Consider the following 23,122-nt stretch of genomic DNA (forward strand, 5'->3'; position numbering starts at 1 on the left):
GTATGTCCAAACTATCTTACTCTTTGAGATCTCAGTCATTTTTCCAGCCTCTTAACACCACCTCTCTGCCAATTCCTTATTCTTAATATAAAAAATCTCCCCACTGTACTCCAGCCACGAATCTTAATATTCTATGGTTACGCTCTCCAATTTCCTTTTCAGTGCCCATTTTTCTGCTGACATAGCAACAAATGCCAACAAAGTCTTTACTCTCTATCAATGAGACATGTTCTTTTACCAGTAGTCTAGCTATCTCTCTCCATTTTGTCCATACTGTAGCTTCTCTCCTTCTCAGTACTCTCTCAACTCCTGTTTCACTGTTCAATGTATTCCCAAGACAAAAGATAAGCCCTACTCCTTCTAAGACTTTCCCGTCTATCACAGTAGGTTCCCATCTCTCTTCTTCCCTCCCCCACTGGCTCTTGTAATACACTTCAGGGATCAAAAATCTATTATTCCATGTATACTTTTATGATCACAAGCACTCACTGCAATATCAACTTTTACACTCAGTGCACAGACAAAGTTCACCACTGTACCATCCCCAACATAAGCAAATGGCCACTTTCCTACCTTCCAGTTTCCATTTGCTTTGTTTTGCTTATGCTGACTTTCAGTCCTCTTCACTCCATTCCATTTTTCCACCATTTAAATATTTCCTCCACCATTTCCTCAGATTCTGTTGTTAGAACTAGGTTACATGCATACAGCAACCCTAAGAGAGCCAAATTTCCCTCACCCTTTTGTAGCTTCTTCCATTATTATAATCAACAACAATGGGCTAAGTGCTGATCTTTGATGGACACCAACATTTATTTCAAATTCTCCTGACACACCGGTCACTCCCTTCACTCCAGATCTAACTTAATGAGTCTTTTTAATACCATAAGATTTAGCTGCTACTGCCTGCTACTATATTTGATTTATTGTCTTAATTGTCAAATGCTGTTTCTTGGTGTGTACATATAATTCAGATATTTATTATTTTCATTTGTAATTTAACTTATAGATTCTAGCTTTGTAATGTTCATTTAATCAATTGTTGTGGTACTCTGTTAACCCTTTAACGCCGACTGGACGTATTTTACGCCGACAAAAGTTGTCTGTCGGGTGCCAAGTGGACGTAAAATACGTCAACTACAAAAAGTTTTTTTAAATATTCGCAGAAAAATACTTATAGGCCTCATTTGCGAAAAATTTTAAATCACACGCCTTGAGGGATGCTGGGAGTTCACGGATCACGCTGTTGTTTTGTTTACAAGCGTGACCCAGCTGCGCATGCGTGAATTTCTTTCTTATCCCAAAAGAAAGCATCAGCTAACTCTGCTGAAAATCTCAGAAATTCTTTAGTCACTTTGTCGTAATTTTTGCACCATTTTCTATTAGCCTTTACATAAAGTTTTATATATGAAAATGTGCACAATTTCATGTAGAATACAACAAAAAATAACTCACGGTTGTAGCTTTTATCAATTTTGACATATTTTCATATAAATCACAATAAGTGCCAAAATTTCAACCTTCGGTCAACTTTGACTCAACCGAAATGGTCGAAAAATGCAATTGTAAGCTAAAACTCTTACATTCTAGTAATATTCAATCATTTACCTTCACTTTGCAACAAACAAGAAGTCTCTAGCACAATATTTTGATTTATGGTAAATTTTTGAAAAAAACCTTTTCCTTACCTCCGCACACACTAACTCTGCTGAAAATCTCAGAAATTCTTTAGTCACATTGTCGTAATTTTTGAACCAGTTTATATTAGCCGTTACATAAAGTTTTATATATGAAATTGTGTGCAATTTCATGTAGAATACAACAATAAATACATCATGGTTGTAGCTTTTATCAGTTTTGAAATATTTTCATATAAATCACGATAAGTGCCAAAATTTCAACCTTCGGTCAACTTTGACTCGACCGAAATGGTCGAAAAATGCAATTGTAAGCTAAAACTCTTACATTCTAGTAATATTCAGTCATTTACCTTCATTTTGCAACAAACGGGAAGTCTCTAGCACAATATTTCGATTTATGGTGAATTTTTGAAAAAAACTTTGTCTGCGCATTACGAATTCATTGCATCATTTTGTGATATTATTTTCTGTGTTGCTTTGATTGTTTTACAATTTGTTATATACCAAAACCATCGCAATTTAGTGTACAATACAACGAAAAAAAAATAGCTCATTAGCTTTAACCGTTTTGCTCACAGTGCGATTTGTATACAGTTATACATGAAATTTTTTTTTGCACTGTCATATATTCCAATATTTATATATGATAATGATATTTTTTTAATTTCTGGTGGTTGCATACTAAACTTCAGGCAATGAGAAAAAAAGCAGCCAAAAATTAACTCTTAATCTTAAAAACTAAGCATGCTGTGATTTTTTTAAAAAACTTTCTTTCCGCTTCGGCGCTAACTCCCGAACCCCGCCAGCATACGGCAGACACTTTTGTAAATAGAGGCTTGGCATTCAAGGGTTAAAAGCCTTTCAGGATCCACAAAATCTCAATTTTTCTTAAAGTAAATTGTACTTTTCCTGACTATACAAACCTGAGGTTCTTTACATTCAGATTTACTTGCAGTGAAGCTGGAAATGGCCGTTGAACTTTCAAACAAAGTGTTTAGGCAGTTAACTACCATCCAGAAGGTGGAAGTCGCGCCTGCCCGGATGTAAACATTCCAATTTGCCTTTCAACCCTTGTGTCAGATTCAGGGGGGGCATGAGGTGGGCATAAAATGTAATGTAAAGGATCTCAGGTTTGTATAGTTAAGGAAAATACAATTTACTTTAAAAAATTGTGATTTGTTCCTACATGATATACAAACCATTGGTCCTTTATATCAGGAAGACTCACTGGTTGGAGGGAAGAATCTTAGTGAGTCTCTTGAACTGACTGGAGTTTGCCACACCTGGGATTCTATTCCTGGTTGATAGAGCAAGAAAGGGAAATCTGCCTCTGATGAACTGATCGGGGTGTGGTAAAGCATGATCAATCGTCAGACTTCTGGGCTTTCTTGCATGAGGGAGGTAATTGTAACCTCATACAAAAAAGGGCTAGGATGAACCTTAAAAGTCGGAGACAGTAAGGCAAATACAAGCTCTGGGTTTGTCTTACTGTCAGGACCTCCTTCCTCCCCTTGCTAGGGGGAGAGGGTTTGCTTCTATAATCCTGGAAGGAAAAATAGAACGGAAGCTTGAAGTATAGGATCACCTGCATTGACCACCAGATCCAGCATGTAATGGCTCGTCCACTCTCTGCCCAAAGGAAGAGACGAAGGATGAGAAGGGAGGAGAAGGAGAGGCCAGTCACTGCCATGCTCATTCTTGCCTGCAACCCTGTCCTGTTAGAGGAGCTGGATAAGCTACACAGCTTGTTGAGCAGCCACCACAGGTTCCAAGGAAAAAGCATCCAAGGACTTGTGGGCAATGTCCAAAAGGTAGAAAGAGGCGAAAGTGGTCTGTCGAGACCACACCTCCGCTTTCAATACCTGAGGAACTGACAGGTTCTTCCGGAATGCAAGGGTCGGACCAATGTCCCTGACTTCGTGAGCTCTCAGGCGGAAGGTACAGGTGTTGTCTTTGCCAGCAGCAGTTTACGCTCTCCTGATTGTCTCATGAAGCCAGAAAGAAATCATATTCTTGGACACTTCTTTCTTGGACAAGCCAGTGCTAATTAAGAGTCGTCAACACTCAGGCCGGAGATGATGAGTCCTCTTCAGATAGTGCTGCAGCACTCTAATGGGGCTAATTAGCAACTTGTCTGGGTCGTTATCTACAAAGTCCTCTAGAGAGGGGATCGTTATGGACTTGAACCTAGCGTCAGGGACCGATGGGTTCTGAGTCTTCACTATGAAATTCAGGATGAAATCGAGCTTAATTGATCCCCATCCCCCTCGAGTGTTTAACGTTGAAGGAAAAGTCCATGCAGTTCTCCTGTTCTCTTCGCTGATGCCAGGGCAAGCAGGAAGATGGTCTTGAGGGTCAGATCCCTGTCTGATGAATCTTGTAAAGGCTTGTATGGTGCATAAGTCAAGCTCCTCAGGGCGAGAGTCCCGTCCCACACAGGGGGCCTCAGGTCCCTGGGTGGGCAAGACCTTTCGATGCTTCCCATCAATAGCAAAATCTTGAAGGAGGAGATGTCTGCCCCTTTCAGCAGCAAGTCTACACCGAGTGCAGTTCTACAGCCTTTTACAGCTGAAACGGAGAGAAGCTTCTCTCGGCGAAGGAAGATAAGTAAGTCCGCGACCTGCTGAACAGAAGCTCTGACCAGAGAGAGAACCCGTCTACAACACCACCCACAGAAGACAGCCCACTTTCCCTGGTATACCGCTGCAAAGGACTGTCTGAGGTATCCAGCCATCTCTGTTGCTGTGCAACGTGAAAAGCATCTAACTCGCAAGAGACAATGGACAACTACCACCCGTGAAGACACAGGGACTGCACTGCCTGGTGGTACTGCTCTGCGGTGGTACTGGGGTTGACACAGCAGGTTGGGCCAGGGAGGAATCTCTCCCGGTGCCTTGGAAGACACAGCTAGCAGGTTGGGATACCAAACAGCCTGTGGCCATTTGGGGGCCACCAGAATCATCCTGAGATTCGGGGTAACCAACACTTGGCTGATCACCCTACAAATCAGACAAAACAGAGGGAAGGCGCAGACATCGAGGTTGTCCCATGGGTGCTGAAAGCCATCCTCTGCAGTGGCCCATGGGTCCAGCACGACTGAACGGAAGACCTGAAGTTTCCTGTTGTGCTGGGTGGCGAACAGATCTATGACTGGACGCCCCCCACAGATCGAACAACCTCTCTGTGATGTCTGAGTGAAGGGACCACTCTGTCCCTATCACTTGATTCTGGCAGCTGAGCTTATCTGCCACTACATTCCTCTTGCCTGGAATGTATCTGGCTGACAGCTCTAGCGAGTGAGCCACTGCCCACTTGTGCACCTGCATAGTCAGCTGGTGGAACGGAAAGGATACAAGACCCCCCTGCTTGTTGACAAATGCCACTACTGTGGTGTTGTCGCTCACCAAAACCATGGAGTGTCCCATCACTTGATCCTGAAACTCTTGGAGGGCCAGGAAGGCTGCCTTGAGTTCCAGGATGTTGATGTGAAGGCATCTGTCATCTCGGTTCCACACTCCCGAAGTCAACAGCTCCTCCAGGTGCGTGCCCCATCCCTCGGTCAATGCATCTGAGAACAGAAGCATGTCTGGAGGGGGAGTATGCGCAGGCATAACCCTATTAAGAGGTTCCTGTCGTCCAACCACCAGTCTAGATCCTCTCTCTTTCCCCAAGAGAGGAATGAGAAAGGACTGAGGGTCTTGGAAGCTGGGACCAGTACTCCTTCAGTCTCCATCGAAGGGAATGAAGGTGAAGACATCCATGAAGGGCCAGCTTCTCCCATGCCGACAGGTGACCGATTGTCGAGCTGGCTGTTCCCGTCGAAACAGGAACAGCTGTGCTGCCTTCCTGATCCTGCTAATATGAGAGTCTGAGGGAAAGACTCTTGCTGCTGCCGTATCTATCAGCATGCCCAGGCACTTTATCCTCTGCTTGGGGGTGAGATCAGACTTCTCGAGATTTACCAATATCCCAAGATCATGGCAAAACTCAAGGAGTCGATCCCCATCCTGAAGCAACTGCTAATGGGAGCGTGCCAGGACAAGCCAATCATCGTGATACCTCAACAGACGTATCCCATGCAAATGGGCCCAAGCTGACACCAGGGTGAACACTCACGTAAACACCTGAGGAACGGTCGAGAGCCCAAAACAGAGTGCCCTGAACTGGAGCAGTCTCCCCAAGGACAAAGCAAAGGTACTTGCAGAACAGATGGATGGGTATTTGAAAATATACATCCCTCAAGTCCACTGTATGCACGAAGTCATTCTCCCTGATGGAGGTAAGCAAGGAGTGCACCGTCTCCATCATGAACCAAGTCTGGCGAACAAATTGGTTCAAGGATGAGAGGTCTATGACTGGTCTCCAACCCCCCAAAGCTTTCTCTAGGAGAAAGGCATGGCAGTAAAAGACTGGGGACCGATTCAACACAACTACCACAGCAGCCTTGCTCAGCATGGCTTGCACTTCTTGCCTGGGTGTGCAGTCCTTTGGCAAACCAGGAAGGTAGGTAAGGAGGCAGACCGGAGAGTTGGCGAGAGGTGGCCAAGACTTGAAGGGAGTAGATATCGCTTCCGAAGGACATCCCCTACCCAGGTCTCGGCTCCATATCGCTGCCATGTTGCTCAATGGCTCAATAGGCAACCTCCCACCAATGGCAGCAGCTGGAAAGGAACGCCGCCCCTAGCGTTTCCCCTTCTTCTTCCCTTGCCCCTTTTCCGGACTGGAAAGTGGGCTGAAAGGGGCACGATTGCATGCTATTTCTGGCAGAAGAAGAAGGCTAGGTATTCCCGAGGGCACCCTTCGAAGCCTGGGTCTTATTAAGGGCCAAGGAAGTGCTAGCACGACCTGGTGGTTGGGCTGCAGTGGCACACAAAGACCCAGAGGTCTTGGCCACTGCCTGATGGACAAGGTGGTCGCTGTCTTTGGCCTGACGCTTGTCCACCGCAGCATCCACCAAATCTCTAGGGAGGAGAGAAGCAGAACCCAGGAACGGTCCATTCCTTTGAGGTGCTGCTGACTCATGACCAACAGACCTGGTGATCCGAAACAGGAAAGCATCCCTTCTCTTCAGCACCAGGTTTGTCCACAGGTGTGTTGTCTGGTGGGTGAGGTAGGAGATGGTTCTACCTCCAGACTGGTATACAGTAGTCTCCCAAAGGTGGAGTCCTCCCCAAGAACAACAGCACCTGAGGAGGCAGCCACCTTGAATACTGTGAACGACCACAGATCCAGCCAGGGGACTTCCTGGAGGGCAAGGCGGTCGCTGTCTTTAGCCTGACGCTTGTCCACCGCAGCATCCACCAACTCTCTAGGGAGGAGAGAAGCAGAACCCAGCAACGGTCCATTCCTTTAAGGTGCTGCTGACTCAGGACCAACAGACCTGGTGATCCGAAACAGGAAAGCATCCCTTCTCTTCAGCACCAGGTTTGTCCACAGGTTTGTTGTCTGGTGGGTGAGGTAGGAGATGGTTCTACCTCCAGACTGGTATACAGTAGTCTCCCAAAGGTGGAGTCCTCCCCAGGAACAACAGCACCTGAGGAGGCAGCCACCTTGAATACTGTGAACGACCACAGATCCAGCCAGGGGACTTCCTGGAGGGCCACCATGGTGGTAGCCTCCAGGCTTGCTGCCTCTTGCTGTGAAAGGGAGACCCCTTCTGAAACAAGGTGCTGCGGCGAGAGACCCGGACTTAGGCGGACCATGTCAGGGTCAACCCGCTTGGTCGGCAAGGACCCCTCTGACGGCATGTACAGTAAAACCACTTCTGTCAAGGCAGAGGAGGAGGAAGAAGCTCGTCCAAGCAGTTCGGCCGAAGTGAATTCTCCTGCCCAGAAACAAGATTATTTTATTCACCTGGTCGAGCACCCCCTCGGCAAGCAAGGACCATGGCAGCCCCAACGAAACCTTTGGTTCCTTCTTAGGGCCCCAAAGAGATTCAAGGCATGAAGGATGATCCACAGAAGAGGATGTGATCCCTTCCCTGAGATCACTATGCCGACGAATCATCACGTGATCTCTGCAAAGGTCCTCTGTATTTCGGGGGTGTCTGCATCCTGAGGAAGAGGACCCTTGAGTCCTTCCAGGGTGCGGTCCTCCTGATCTACACTCCCCGCAGGAGAGAGAGCCTCTGCAGATCCCTTCAATCCATCCTGCACTACTCAGGCGTACAACCAAGTCAATCCGAGGACCGAGCCAGGAATGTAAGCCTTCAGAGTTGAACTCTGGAGAGGACTCTCCAGAACTCTCCCTGTCCATCTCGCACCTCCCAGTAAAACCCCAGGAGGTTGAGGGGACAGGTGAGGAGGATCGGGCACTCCCATCAGTCCTGCCAGCGGAACCAGCAGGAGGGGCGGTCCGCGTTCAGTCATCAACCCACGGTGATGACAGCAACACAGGTCCAGGAGAGCGCTTACACCTCGGCGAAGCACTGTCCCTAGGAGAGCCACGAGCTGAGCTAAGCCGAGCCAAGCAATCTACTCGACTGAGCCAGGCCAATCGGGACCGGGTGGGGTCGAATGCAAGGTTGGCTGGTGAGAACTTGCGCTGGCCTCTTGACATGCCCCAGTCTTCTTCGAGGCCAAAACCTCACAAGAAGAAGACTGAACAGGGGACCTCCTCTTGTCTCTCCGGGTGTTCGGACTCTAGGGACTGAGGCACCAGGTTTGGAACCTGGCCAGGGACTGGTGGTAGTGCCAGCAGGAAGAGCTGAAACACCTGCATGTCTTGACTCTTTCTCTCACCCTGTGCCTGAACCGGGATGGTGAGAGGTCTCTCCGGCACTGGTTCGGGATACTCGAGCCTCCTCAGAGACTTACTTGAGTACTCAGAGTGACTCACGAACAAGCACCCAACGCAGCACCAGCCTTCAAAGCGGACTTCTTAGGACTGGTGATGGGAGCGCAAAACCGAGGTCTGTGTGCTCGTGGCTTCCGAAACACTAGACCCTGGGGAGGTAAGCGATCTGGTTCCTGAACCCAAAGGCCGGGAAAAGCCGACGAGAGATCCCACTGCTTCCCCTGTGGAGGGAGGCAGCCCCTTACAAGTCCCAGAGCAGGGCTTCTTAGGTGGAGGAGGGACAGCTTTCTTCTTCTTTGGACGACGAGTCTCGGAAGAAGCAGGGGAGGAGGTAGCAGACGACGAAAATGACACCTTACGGGGCCTCTTCCTCGACTTCTTCTTCATCTTCTTCAGGATGGTAGTCAAGTCCCCCATCCAAGAGGGAGCAGCAGACATCACAGGAGCAGCCAGGGCAACAGGAGCAGCCTGGGCAGCAGGAACATCAGAAACAGGTGCGGTGACAGGAGAGGCCACGACAACCAGGGCAGGAACCATCATATGAGGCATGATGGAGGTCACCATTATCGACAGTACAACCTGGGATGGTGGGACCATGTCAAAACCTGGAGGCAGGGGCATCGCGTGCTGGGATGCCGGAACAGCAGTCACTTGAGTACCGAAGTGAGACGAGATGGTAACGGGCATCTTAGCGAATGCTGTCATGGTCACTCTGGATGTCGTAGCAGTAGCAGCAGCGTGGGTCACCACCAGAGTGCGCTCGCCAGGTGGGACAGGAGACTGCAGGGATGGAGTGCCAGTAAGACCCAAGGAGAGCCAGGCTGCCTTCAAATCACTTGCCTGCATACCAAGGAGAGACTTGACCACCATACTGGAAGACGAAAAAGACGATTAGTATAGGGAGACTCTACTCGCTCAGGGGGAAAAAATTTCTCTTCAGGAGCGAGGAGAGGACCCTGAGAGGAGGTCATCCTGACCGTCCACTCCCCTCCACCATTCCACACTCGACAAAGCGAGCAAAGAAGGCGAAGGAGAGTTCTCTCCGGAAGGGGAAGCTTGCAAAGAGAGAGTAACGACGAAGAAGGGATAGCCACCAAGGGTGTAGTCGGGTGTGTATAACCCTCAGACGACTCCTTGGCGGCCTTCCTCTGTTACAGTCTCCTCCCTTCAAACTTCACCCACTGTTCAGCCAACCAGGAACAACACTCGGCACAAGTGGAGTCATGAGAGCACACACGCCCCCTGCAGGAGGAACAGAGGGCATGAGGATCAACATCAATATAAAAGCAGAAGCTCCCAAATTTCTTGCCGCCAACCCCAGGACACATGCTGAAGGAAGGCAGTCTTGCAAGCAGGCTTGTCTGATTCGTGGATTTGCATCTCATAAAATCACAAACACATATATTCAGCAAACAATACAAAGAAAGAAAGATCCCACCGGGAAAAAACAGCTCAACGACAATCAGGGCAGAGAGGATAGAAACACGTCTGCACCGCATGATGACCGAAAGCAAACTGGAATGTTTACATCTGGGCAAGTGGGACTTCCGCCTAACGGACGGTAGTTAACCGCCTAACCACCTCGTTTGAAAGTTCAACGGCAGTTTCCAGCTTCGCTGTAATTCCTAATGTAGAGGACTGATGGTTCGTATATCGTGTAGGAACAATATATGTTCTAGTCTATTTGTGTGTGTGTCTCCGTCCTCTACAGCTGCTATGTTCTGCATTGGTGTCTCTATTATGCCAACATCCTCCAGTTTCCATTCATTTTTTTCATCCAGAGGGTTTTCAAAACACTGTCTCCATCATTCCAGCACCCCTTTTCCTTTGCCACCTGCCTTTTAGCCTTCCTCCTCCTTCCCTGTAGACATACAAATGCATCTCTATCCTGCTCCTTACCTGTCCTCTGCTTATTTTAATTAATGTTTTCATCATCAATAATTTTTTTCCATGTTTTATTTTTTTCAGCTTTTGTCAAGCTGTTACCTGTTTGTATCTTCAGCGTACAGTTTTGCTGTACTGTATTGTGAATTCTGCTTTTTTTTCTTTTTCCACTATATAATTTACATATTAATATGCAATTAATAAATTCTTGATACATAACTAATTTGTGATCACAAACTAAATAATCACCAAGGTGGTGGCTTCAGAATCTACAGTACATGAGAGGGCTCACTTGGACCATGAACAAAGGGCACTACAAGTGGAATGAGTTGTAAGAGTAATCATTTTTCTTTTATGAAAACCTAATTTTTTTACAAAATCCTTAGCAATTAAAACCTTCAAAATAACATGAAGTTACTAAAGCAAAGCTCAAATTATCTTACTTATAAACAACATTAGTACGGGTATGATCCTTATCCTAAGGTATCTGGTAAATATCAAGATTTGTTTCATCCACACGCAGCAATGAAGAATGGCATTTAATGAGAACTGAATTGAATGCCCGGACATTTTTTGTTCTTGTTGTACATGGAAACCTGCACTTGAGGTTCTACCAAAAAATACTGTTGTCATCTGGCTAACATACAGGAAACTGACAAAAAGAAAACAATTACATAACAACAATTCCTGCATAAACACTGATATTTATGAAGAAATATATGAAATGAAAAATGAGGCTAAAATCGAGATAAAAATTCAGCAATTTAGACATAAAGCAAGTTCAAACAAAGACACAAAGTAAAAATGAGACAAGAAGCAAAGGTAAGGGAAACCCTCCTCCCATTGGCCACTTGCACTAATTCCCTTAACCAGTGCTGACTCACAAGATATTACTTCACTCTGAACTCTCTAGATCATGTACAAATAATAATATTTGTATTTTAAGGTCTAAGTCAAAGTTTTGTATTAGTGTGGAAACAGCAGACTTTTCACCCATTTCAACCTTCTTTTTGCATATCACATACCACATAACACTACTTCAAAGATTCCTTAAAATCTAAAACTTAAATAACAATTAACATAGTGGCAGTCTGACAGCAATGCTGAGACATCTATAAATTGACAAAGTCTATTCAGAATCATTTCCAGAAACTGAAATACAGAATATTATATCAATGCTTTAACTACAATATTGAGACTAAAACCTTTTTTGTACCTTATGTACCTTATGCAACAAAATGAAACTAGAGACATGAGATGTCTTTCCTACTGAATCCAAAAATCAAAACCAGTAGTGAAAGTTGCCTTGAATCTGAAACTAATTTTTCCAAGTGTTTCATTTTTGTGTCAAGAAATTCTACAATATTTTCTAAACTGCTCAGAATGCTCAGTGCAAGTTTACATCTATTTAAGTACAAGGAATGCATTTCAAGTTTAACAATGGCTATATACAGTTCCTCTGCCTGAAAAAAATAGTATTGTATTTTACAAGGCCTAATGAACTGAATAACTAAATAATTTGTATTTTCCATCATATAAAATGAACATTCACTAAGCATATTTAACTAATATGAACTAGTAACTAAAAGCATCAACCACATGACTGAACTCTTAAGGTGTTATCTTTTGTACATCAGCAGTGTAATTTACCTGATAAGTGTGAAATGTTGTTTTCCCACTTTGCAGTCATAAATGATCCACAGGAAAAAATAAATTAAAACATGATAAAAATATACAGTGATAAATACTGCTATCAATACTATCAATTAATCATTACTATAAAATATTAACTAAAGTACAAACAAAATAGCACCAAAAGAAAGATATGTACAAAAGCAAAAACAACGATAGTCATATTAACTGTCAGGCAGCCTTATCATGAGTAGCCTTGCTGAGGACGGAGTTGGGCCAGGTGAGACCATTTCCACTGGCCAAGTGCGTGGAGGGGAACAAAACATGGAGTAAACCTCTGAGGAAGAGATGAAGAACATTCAAAATTCACTTGAAACAAAACTGTGGTGAGGTTACAATTATAATTCTTTCTCCCCTGCCTCAATTGAAGGTCACCTTAGAAGGAACAAATAAAATATTTTTACAACTAAACATGTTTTCTACTAACCCAATAATCATAAAATAGCCTTACTCCATGTGAAATGGTCCCAGTTACACAAGGAGGAGCAAAGATCTACTATGCATGCCCAGCTCATGGTCTACCAGCCCAGAATGGAAAGAGGGCATTAGTCCTCCGGGTCAACCTCCATCTTGAAGAGTTCATGGAAGAAAGGAGGGCACCAGCAGATGACTGACGGGTTGGTATAAAAACATTTTTTTATTGTAAAACACTGTGTGTTCTTACAAACCCATTAATCATAAGCTGAATAGAAATTTAGGAGAAAGGATGATGAAATAAGAGACAGGCAGTAGAGCAATAATGGACAAATCAAATTCATGAGAGCCTCCATAAATAATGAATGGGAAATGAGAGTCAATATGGTATTTTCATAATAAAATTGAGTTTCATATATACTTACCAAGTAATTACAAAACTATTAGTTTCTAATTATTGTGGAAACTTAAATTTTGAAATTTGCACTAGCGCTTCTATTGTTTTAGTGTAGGTGGTTAGTCCCGCCCACTTTTGGGGAAGAATAGGTACAACACAGCTGAAGAGCTCAATTCATTTGTGCCTTATGTCCATGAGAGGGGAGGAGGGAGGGCTCTGGTTGTCTAATGACTTGCTAAGTATATATGAAACTTAATTTTAATGTGAAAATACCATTTTCATATAAGCAGCTTACCAAGTAATTACATACCTGAATCCCATATTGACAAGAAAGTGGGATGCATGGACATATTCTACTCCAAAAATTTCAGTAAGGAAAAGAATTTTGAAATAGAAAAGGTAGCTAGCATTGATTAAAATGCTTGTTGTAACCTTACCTGGTAAGAGAGCTACTGCAAGCAGATGCTACCTCTGGTTGGTGCTCATCTTAACCCGTAGTGGCGTGGAAGTATAGGTGTGGACGCCTCTACTTCAGTGGGAGCTTTGTAGCGAAGGAGTATTCCAATGGCTAGCAAAGCATCATAGGAAGTTATGCAGCAAAGGAGTTATCCGATGGCTAGCAAAATTTCAAAAAGTGCCTTTGCCCTGGGCACAGTACCATAATAAAAGACAACCAAACAACACTGTCACCTACACCAAATTAAAAAACCTCTACCCATACATTCAAAGACTGGTGGGTACTCCAGGTACACAGTACCTCCAGGCTCCCCGAAACTCGACAGCCTATATCAAGGCAAAGAGAAGGAGAATAGGAGAATAACTCTTATGCTTTGTCCTCTAATACCATGATAGCCACAAATAACAGACCCAGGGTACTGCAGCTATCAAACACTGTCTCTAGTTCTTGTAAATAATGTGTTGCAAACACTGACTTACACTTCCAAAAAGTTGATTGAGGAATCTCAGATATGGACATGTTATGTTTAAAAGCCAACGAGGTAGCGACAGCTCTAATTTCGTGGGGTTTAACTTTAAAAGCAGGTAAAAGGTTCTCCTGAATTCTTGAGTGTGACTCAGTGATAATATCTCTTAGAAAGAATGACATAGCATTCTTGGAAAGTGGTCGGAAAGGATTTTTAACCAAACACCAGAGATTAACTAGAGGGACCTCTGATCCTTTCCATCCTGTCCAGGTAATGCCTAAATGCCCTTACAGGACAAAGAGTTCTCTCTTTTTCTTCTGGACCAAGAATGTCCACCAAACTCTTGATAATGAAAGAAAGGGGCTAGGCTTAGGAGTCTCATTCTTAGGCAGAAAACCCAAGGTAAAAGAGCTGACCGCATCTCCTGGGAGAGCCCAACTCTTTTATCTTTGGCTTACAGCTTGCTTACTCTTTTGACCGCAGCCAAAGCAACAAGAGAGTTTTCCTCGTCAAGTCTCTGAAAGAGATGAAGCGAAGGGGCTCAAATGGAGGACTCGAAAGCCACTTGAGGATGACATCCAGATTCCAGGCGACTGAGTTTGTTGTACTTTGCTTGGTTGTGTTGAAGGACTTAATCAAATTGCTGGTGTCCTAATCATATCCTAGATCCAGGCCAATGTGCCTAAATAACGAACCTAGCATGGCTCTGTATCCCTTGATGGTGGAAGAAGATACACCTCTGGAAGTCCTCAAGAAAAGCAGAAAATCAGCAATCTGCGTAACAGAGGTTTGAATAGAAGAGATGTTGTCTTCTACACCAGTTGCAGAATACTTCCCATTTAGCTTGGTAGACCCTAGAAGAAGACTGGCATCTACACTTTGCAACAGCCTCTGCAGCTGGTCTTGAAAAACTCTTCACTCTGACAAGTCTGCTGACAGTCCGAATCCTGTCAGAGCAAGAGCAGATAGACCTTGGTGGAATCAACAGTGTTTGAGAAGACTTGGTCTCTGTGGCAGGAGTCTTGGAAAATCCACTAGAAGTCTGAGGAGGTCCGGGAACCTCTTTTCAAGGCCAGAATGGAGCCACTACAGTTATTGAAGCATTGTGATAAGACAAAAACTTTTTCAAAACTTCCCTGACCATGCTGAATGGCAGGAAGGCATACAGGTCCAAGTTTGACCAATTCTGGATCATGGCATCCATCACCCATGCCAGAAGGTTTGGGGCTGGTGAGCAAAACAACGGGAGGCGATGGTTCCTCGACATTGCAAACAGGTCTATCGACAGCTTTCCCCACAGTTTCCACAGGTTGGTGCATACCTGTGGATCTAGAGTCCACTCTGGGCAGGACCTATCTGCGACGACTCAGCTCATCCGCTAGTACACTCAGCTTGCCCTGAATGAATGTTGTCACTACCTTGATTTGATTCTTCGTCGCTTCATAGAGGGAGAAGGAGTGAGTGCCGCCCTGATTCTTTAAGTAATGCGGAGAAGTGGTGTTGTCCGAGTGGACCACCACTGCCTTGTTGAATGTCTCTTTTGCGAATGATTGAAGACCTAATTGGATGGCCTTCAATTTCTTCATGCTGATGTGAAGGTTCCTCTCTTCTGGCAACCAAATCCCAGAAACTTCCAAGTCTTCCAGAGGAGCACCCCCAAACCAGATCTGAAGCGTATGAGTACAAGGCTAGGCTGGGGTTCAAAGGAAGGAAAGACTTCCCTTCTAAAAGCCTTCTTTCTGAAAGCCACCACTGCAAGTCCTCCTTGATTTCTGGAGTTTCGGGAAGATGAACGAGTCTGGGTATTTTTTCCTGTTCCAACTGGCATTCAGGAAGAATTACAGTACCCTCATGTGGAGTCTTCCAAGACTGACGAACTTCTTGGCGGATGCTAGGGTTCATAAGAGACTAATCCACCCATTGGCCGTAAAAGATGGGAGGGAGAGGAAACTGTAGACCATCTGAAGGCATGAGTGGACTCTTTTGGGGGACAGAAAAGCCTGAAAACTCAGGGAGTCGATCATCATCCCCAAACAGAGAATTACTTAAGTCAGTGTCAGTTGAGATTTTGGTACGCTGATGAGCAAACCCAGCTCCTGGGCAAGGAGGGTTTTCCAAAGGTTCTCCATGCACTGTGCTCTTGATGGAGAGCCAAGAGGCCAATCATCAAGGTACAGGGCGACGTTGATGACCATGAGGTGGAGCCACTTCGAGAGAGGAGTGAGAACATGAGGGAAAACTTGCGGAGCTGTAAAGAGGCTGAAACACAGAGCCCGAAACAGGAAGACTGCCCTGAAACACGAACCTTAGGTACTTCCTGGAGTCCGGATGTACGGGGACATGGAAATATGCGTCCTGCATGTCGATCGTTACCATCCAGTCGCCCTGGTGAATGGATGACAGAACTGATTGGCTCATTTTCATTTTGAATTTTGTTTTCTGAATGAAGAAATTCAGGGTGCTGACATTGAGGACAGGTCTCCAACCCCCCGATGCCACAAACAGACGGTTATAAAAACACCCTGTGCTGACATCCTCGACCATCTCCACAGCTCTTTCTTGAGAAGAGACAAGACCTCTTCCGCAAAGGCTGAATACCTCTCTGAGCCCACTGAAGGAAGATTCTCCATAAGCGGGATGGAATAGCTATCTTTCAGAACTATTGAAATCCACCGCTCTACACCTCTGGCTTCTCATTTCTCCCAAAAGTGGAGAAGCCTGGCTCCCACTGGCACACGGAGGACAGGATTTTCACTTATGAGCAGAAGGTTTTGTGGGGGCCTTTTAAAGTGGTCAGACTTAGTGCACATTAGAGCAGGGTCTGGGCTGAAATCTTGCCCTACTGCCATGAAAGGGGTGCTGCTGTAGAGGAGAGACCGTCTTAGCACCAAACGAGGCTGGCTCTTTTGGTTGTTTGGCTGACTGAGCCAGAAGATCTTTGGTCGACTTCTTTTGAAGATCTGAGGCTATCACTTGTACTGTTGCTCGAGGAAAAAGATGAAGGCGATCCAAAGGTGAAAACAGGAGCGAAGATTTCTGGGTGGAAGTAACAACTTTGGTGGTGAAGGAACACCAAAGTTTCTCTTCTTCAGTACACTGGTGGAAAACAAGGAAGCAACTCCAGGGAGCCGTCCCTGATGGCTTTGTCTGTGCAAGAAAGCACACTTAGCCAGTCTGCAGACAAGTCCTCTGCGAGACTGCCACAGCCTTCAATCTTTTTGACAAGAGTGCCAACAGTCCAGTCTAAGAGGCTAAGTACTTCAAATACTTTAAAAAGGGTTTTTGACTAAATGACCTAACGCTGTAGATGAGATGAGAACATGATCTTGGCCGACGCAAAGGCCAACCTTCTGGACAAACCAATAAGGCCAGAGAAGTCCCTTTGGGAGGAAGCAGAGACTCCCAGAGAAGGAGCTTCTCCGGTGGCATAAGAGTGATATCTCCTACGTGAAAGATGAGAGGGAGGCGAACAGAAGACCGCCTTGCCCTGGTCTATCTTCTCTGAGAGCCACTCTCCAACATCTCTTAAGGCTTTCTTGGACGAGGAGGGCAGAACCATCTTAGGAAGCCTGGAACTCTCAACAGGCTGGTTCCTCATCAAGAATGCAGAGGCAGGAGAAGCCAGGGCAGCTGGAGAGAAGAAAGATGGAAAGCGACCAAAAAACATCTGAGAAGAGCTGCGTACTCCGTGGGAGTAGGTGCCTGGTTGAGAGTCTTGTCTTCTGAAGAAATCGGAGAAGGAGACTAAGTCCGGAGGGTCCTTTGTGACTGCGGGCATCCTCTGAAGAAGGCCTACAATGTCAACGAGTTGGTGCTAATGGGCACCAGTGAAAGCTCATGCTCTACATGAGCAGGAGTAATTGCAGCAGACAACTGAAGAGAGGTGCCGGGTGCTTGGAGCGTGCCGCTGGGCACTTGACAGCTGGCACTGGGCAGACGGAAGGTGGCGCCAAGTGGGCAGAAGACATCACTGAGCACTCCGAAACTGGCGTTGGGTGAACAGGCGGAAGACGATGATGGGCGCAATTGGGAACTGGACAAGTGCTTGGGTGCCAAATACTGGCGCTCTTCCACTCAAAGATCAGGAGAAAAATGTTCTGGGTTGTCCCAAAACCTACAGGGCGGCTGAGGACTGCGCTCAGGCTCCTAAAGATGCTTACTAGGAGGCGGAGAAGAGTGGTCTGTAACCACTGCACGCCTCTTCAATGGTTGGGATTCAGCAGAGAAACGCCTTAGGCACCTCTTATCTGGGTTGGAATCCGAAGCACTGGAAGAAAGCTCAAGCACATCCTTTCGGATGCCTTTCCAATGCCTGTCCGCTGCCAAGGCCTGGGACTGGTCAACAGGCTCGACTGAAGGGGCAAGTGCCCGTGGGCAAATCCTAATGACCTTCCTTGGACTTTCAGTATGCCTCCTCCCAGGTTTATGGGAGTCTGACAGCGACCTTTGTCTAGGAGCGTCGACGAGATGAGTAGCCACCTCCTCCATTGACACTGCACTCTGAACACTCACTTTGTCCATAAGGACTTTCACCAATGCCCCTAACTGAGCAATAGAATAAACTATGGGACCAAATTTCTGGTCAACACAGGCTTCGAGACTAGCAATGGCATTAGGGTCGGAAGAATGAGAGCCAGGTAAAGGAGTGGGTGGAATAATCAGAGGGCTGGTTAATGGGGAAAAAGCAGGTAAAGGAGATGACAACAGGTAAATTGGCTACACCCGAGTTAGGAGTACATTCTAAGCTGGCTAAATTCCTAGCTTCAGCTCTAGCGGCCACCTTCCTTTTCCTGTCTCTTTCAAGCTTATCTAGATGTGCTTTTAAGGTCTTCCATTTCCCCTGATCCCAGTCCCTACATTCAACACAAGTCAAATCAACTGAACAATTCTGTCCTCTACAATCACTACAGATTGTGTTTGAATCATGGGAGGCTTTTGTTATTCTAGTCTTGCATCCTTTGCTGAAAAAACGAACACTAGAAGCACTAGAGTCAGACATCATCAGAAAAAAAGTCGTAATCCGTGAAAACTAGGTCTAGATAAACCTAAGCTATCTAGAAATAGCACGAAGGCTACAGAAAACAATGAATACTTCACCTAATAGAGAACAAGTACATCCATCCGGCAACCAAAATACAAAATCAAGCTGCTCAAGACAACTGAAGTTCCTATTCTTCCCCGAAAGTGGGAGGGCTAACCACTTACACTAAAACAAAGGAAACGCTAGCGCAAATTTCAGAATTTAAGCTGCCACGATAATTAGAAACTAACATCTTTGTAATTATTAGTAAGTTACTTATATGAAACCAAAAAGTAATACACTCACCAAGTACGTGAAGGGTAATGGCAGGTACTCTACGATTATACATGCCTCCAGTGCACCAGATCCATAAGAGATGAGATGAGGATAACTAATCCAAATCCCTCCCAATTGGTAATACAGTATGTACATGCCTGCCTTGACAATTGGTCTCAACAAAGAACAACAGGAGATTTATGCCTAACGTCATATAATTTGAATCTAGAAGAGGAGAGAAGGCAAAAGAGTTCTAGAACAAGACAAGTTTACTAAGATATTGTATTTTGTCTATGGACTCTGGGGCAGAGGAAGGACTAGCAAGGGACTGAAGGCTGGAATAACACATAACACCTGACAAGAAAAAGAGCTCACTAAAATACAATACCATGGGTTATATCCAACAAGGAGGCAGAAGTTAGTTGTTCATGAGGCTGCATAGTGCCAAGGTCAAGTAAAAAAAAAATGGAAGGTTTACTCGTAGTCTGTGGGATTGAGTGGGCAAAACGATAAACCAGGTCTGAAGTGTTTTTACCATTTCTTAAGTTTAAGTCATGCCGAAGGAAGTCAGAAGAGAGAGGAAAGTGATAACCATTTATGGTAGAGTGAAAGGGCTTTTCAACCCTTACCAGACTAACCCGAGATACCTTGTGATCAGTGTTCTAAAAATTTTGGACTTACCACGAGATATCTCGTAAAAAAGTTAAATGCTAATATAGGACTAATATGAGATGTCACGTGATCCACAGTGTTGTTTTAAGGCTCTCTTGAGATATTTTGTGCTATATCATACGTTTGGCAGTGGTACCTGCTACTGGAAGTCGTGAGTTATCAAGAATGACTTTTTTGTTTTTTTCGCACCAACTACACGTCATTAGTAGCACTTCCTTGGCCATCCTGGTCATTTGTTTGTTTCTTTCTTGCTTCTTTTTGCCTGTTTTTAGGTAAGACACTTTATATGTTATATTATTGATTTATTACATTGATGTCGTGTCTTTTGTTAGTCTCTTGGCCATTTTGTGATACATCAAGTATAATCTTTTTTTTATTTACACTGAGTACGCACTATTACTAGCTCTCCAGTGGTGACTCTGAGAATCTGTTTGTTTTGTTTCTTCTTTTTGACTGTTTTTAGGCAAGTTTCGATGGACCGGAGTTCAGTTCCCGCGGCCGGCTGATGAAGAGTTAGAGGAATGTATTTCTGGTGATAGAAATTCATTTCTCGCTGTAATGTGGTTCGGATTCCACAATAAGCTGTAGGTCCCATTGCTAAGTAACCAATTGGTTCTTAGCCACGTAAAATAAGTCTAATCCTTCGGGCCAGCCCTAGGAGAGCTGTTAATCAGCTCAGTGGTCTGGTAAAACTAAGGTATACTTACTTTAGGCAAGTTTGGTTGGTTTATTTATCATTTTAGACTGTTTATATGATATATTATTGATTTATTACGTTGATGTCATGTAATCTGTTAGTCTCTTGACTATTTATTTATTATTTTAGACCAGTTATGGCAAGTTACCATGACGAGAGTGATACTGAAGATTCATTTACTGGTCTTGCAACGCCTATTTTCAAAATTACTAAAACTAAGCATACGAGATATCTCGTGACAGACCAAAATAAGTATAATTTGTACAAGATAACTCGTTAATGACCATAAAAAAAAGTCTCAAACTAAGTTTCTAAAAATCACTATTTTACATAAAATATTCATAAATTTATGTTGAAATTAAGAAGTATAGTTAACACCCCGTATTTGCGGAGGATGCATACCACCCCCACCCCCACGAATAGTTAAAATCCACGAATACTTAAAACCCCTCTAAAAACACTTAGAACTGCCCATTTTGATAGTTTAAACACAAGAAAACTAAAAATGCTTATACCTGAGTATTTTAATAGTTTTATCACAAAAAGTGCATTTATTCATGAAAATTATATGAAAATACACTAATTTTAGTGAATATTTCTCAGTGAAAAATACCGCGAATGGGCGAATTTTCTGTGAATAATGGCTAGATATGTTCCACAGAGAAACCTGCGAATGCTTGAGTCCGTGAATCGTGAGAACGCGAATACGGGGGGTTTACTGTTTAGTGTCTAAACAAATTATATTTTCAATTAATTAAATAAAATAATTAGAATCTTTTTTGACACATTGTTAAATACCAGGTCCTTTAAGGGGTTAACATTCCTTAAGTTGAGAGGGCTTTTTAACATTCCTTAAGTTATTATTATCATTATTATTCATAAGATGAACTTTATTAAATAGATATGGAACAAGAAATTCATTTCTGGGTTGTTCATTCACGTAAAAATAAATCTAAGCTTCCAAAGAATATGGTCTTCTTACTTTTCAAGCTTCAAGAATAAGCAGTGTTCACTTAAAAGAAGCAACAGAAGGTAACAAGAAATAAAGAATGAAGAGATCAGTTATTAGAAGAGAAAAAATAATTTAACAATTTATTAAATACAGTACATAAAAATGAAAGTAAAATAAAAGGAGAATTATTTTATGGTAGTACAGTAATGCATTACATCTTTGCTTGAAATTTTGAGGTTCCAATTGCACAACATCCCATGGGAGACTTTCCACAGTCCAATAGTGTGATGAATAAAGGCACAGTTACTGCATGTTGGTGCTGCTGTTCAACAAATCTGGTTGCTCTCAGCAGGAAGAGAGGATCAGGGATCAGTTGTGTATGTGAAAGATCTCTCTTAAAATACAACTTATGAAAAACTGACAAACAAGAGACCATCCATCATAGGTCCAAGTCATAACTGCTAATGGTAGGTAACAGGAACTTACCACAAACCACTCTATCTAAAAGAAATAAATCTCTGGCAGAAATAGATGTAAACACATGTTAAGTTCCAAGGCGAAATGGAAAATCGATGATTACAATATAACAGGAGATTAATAATGCCTTTTAATTACATTTCCTAAAACAACATACTATAGCACAATGTGAATGACACAATACTTGCTAAGTATTAGGGAATATAACAATGTAAAAATAACAAATTTTTAAAGCAATTTGTATTTTTCCTAACATACAAACCCAAAGATATTTACACAGGGATTTAGCTTGCAGACAAGGTCATTAACTACCGATGGTAAGGGGATGCCCCGCCCACTCCGTTGGTCTGCACTCCACTTTGCCTTTTGGCCCTGTTATCAGAATGAAGGGTGGCTGAGGTGGGCCATGAGTGAAAAGATCTTCAAGTTTGTATGTTAGGAAAAATACAAATTACTTTAGAAATTTGCTATTTGTTCCTATACAAATACAAACCTTCAGTCTTTACGTAGGAGACCACTTATTAGAAGTGGAGTCTGAGTAGATCTCTGAACCAAATGGTTGGTTCTACCCAACCAGGAATACCTTCCTGATCTAGAAGAGCTGAGGAAGGAATCCCACACCTCTAGCTTGTTGGACATGTGGGATGTTGCAGCTGTTAACTTCTGGGCTTAAAAGTAATGAATTGCATCACTACTTTGAATAAGGCTTGGAAGACCCCAAGAGTGTCAGAGACAATAAAACCAACGGGTTTGTTTTATTGTCTATCCCTCTCTCCTCTTGTCTAGTGAGAGGGAGGGACATACATCCAAAGCATCTACCACAAGATGAAGATCAGGATGCCCTTGTCATGTAGTCACCCACAAACTTGTCCAACCAGCACATGGCAGCTATCTACCTGCCTCTGTCCTGAGAGAAAAGGGATTTTGACAAAGGAAAAATCTATTTCTGGGTGAAGACCTGTGTCGCCCAGTGAAATGTCCCATATAGCACACATTTCTAGGTATAAATATTTGCTAGATATACCAGAGAAAAAAGCTATACAGCTAATAGGATGCCAGAGTTACTACCTCTGGAGCGATCATCCTCATAGGATGTCGATATGTCATCTAGGAGCGAGTGGAAGCCACTACCACAGATGCTTAACCCAAATAGACCTCTCCTCTCCCAAAACCCCTCGACCCAAGGGGTGCCGTTACAGCGGTCCTTCTCCGCTCGCTACTACTACTTCTACCCAGAACCATCATCCCGAAATAGCACCCAAGCTTTGGCCAGCCTAGGGTGG

General features: G+C 44.0%; 2 protein-coding genes across 2 annotated transcripts in view; both read right to left on the bottom strand.

Annotated features, from left to right (window-relative positions):
- Positions 1–8,519: 8,519 nt before the first annotated feature.
- LOC136849514 (uncharacterized) lies at positions 8,520–9,305 on the bottom strand. The gene has a single exon (XM_067122858.1). It carries the CDS (start codon positions 9,303–9,305, stop codon positions 8,520–8,522), a length of 786 nt encoding a protein of 261 aa, XP_066978959.1.
- Positions 9,306–10,657: 1,352 nt separating this feature from the next.
- LOC136850228 (palmitoyltransferase ZDHHC16) overlaps positions 10,658–23,122 on the bottom strand; it is a 173,367-nt gene continuing 160,902 nt past the window's right edge. Inside the window, exon 9 of the mRNA XM_067123867.1 lies at positions 10,658–12,288. Within this exon, the coding sequence (XP_066979968.1) occupies positions 12,183–12,288 (106 nt within the window). The 3' untranslated portion in view covers positions 10,658–12,182. The remainder of the gene's footprint in view (positions 12,289–23,122) is intronic.

Source organism: Macrobrachium rosenbergii, chromosome 21 (genome assembly GCF_040412425.1).
Source record: "Macrobrachium rosenbergii isolate ZJJX-2024 chromosome 21, ASM4041242v1, whole genome shotgun sequence".
Classification (NCBI taxonomy): Eukaryota; Metazoa; Arthropoda; class Malacostraca; order Decapoda; family Palaemonidae; genus Macrobrachium; species Macrobrachium rosenbergii.

Bases quoted from the DNA above. Each gene is read 5' to 3' on its own strand.
- LOC136849514 (XM_067122858.1), bottom strand. From the start codon at position 9,305: ATGGTGGTCAAGTCTCTCCTTGGTATGCAGGCAAGTGATTTGAAGGCA.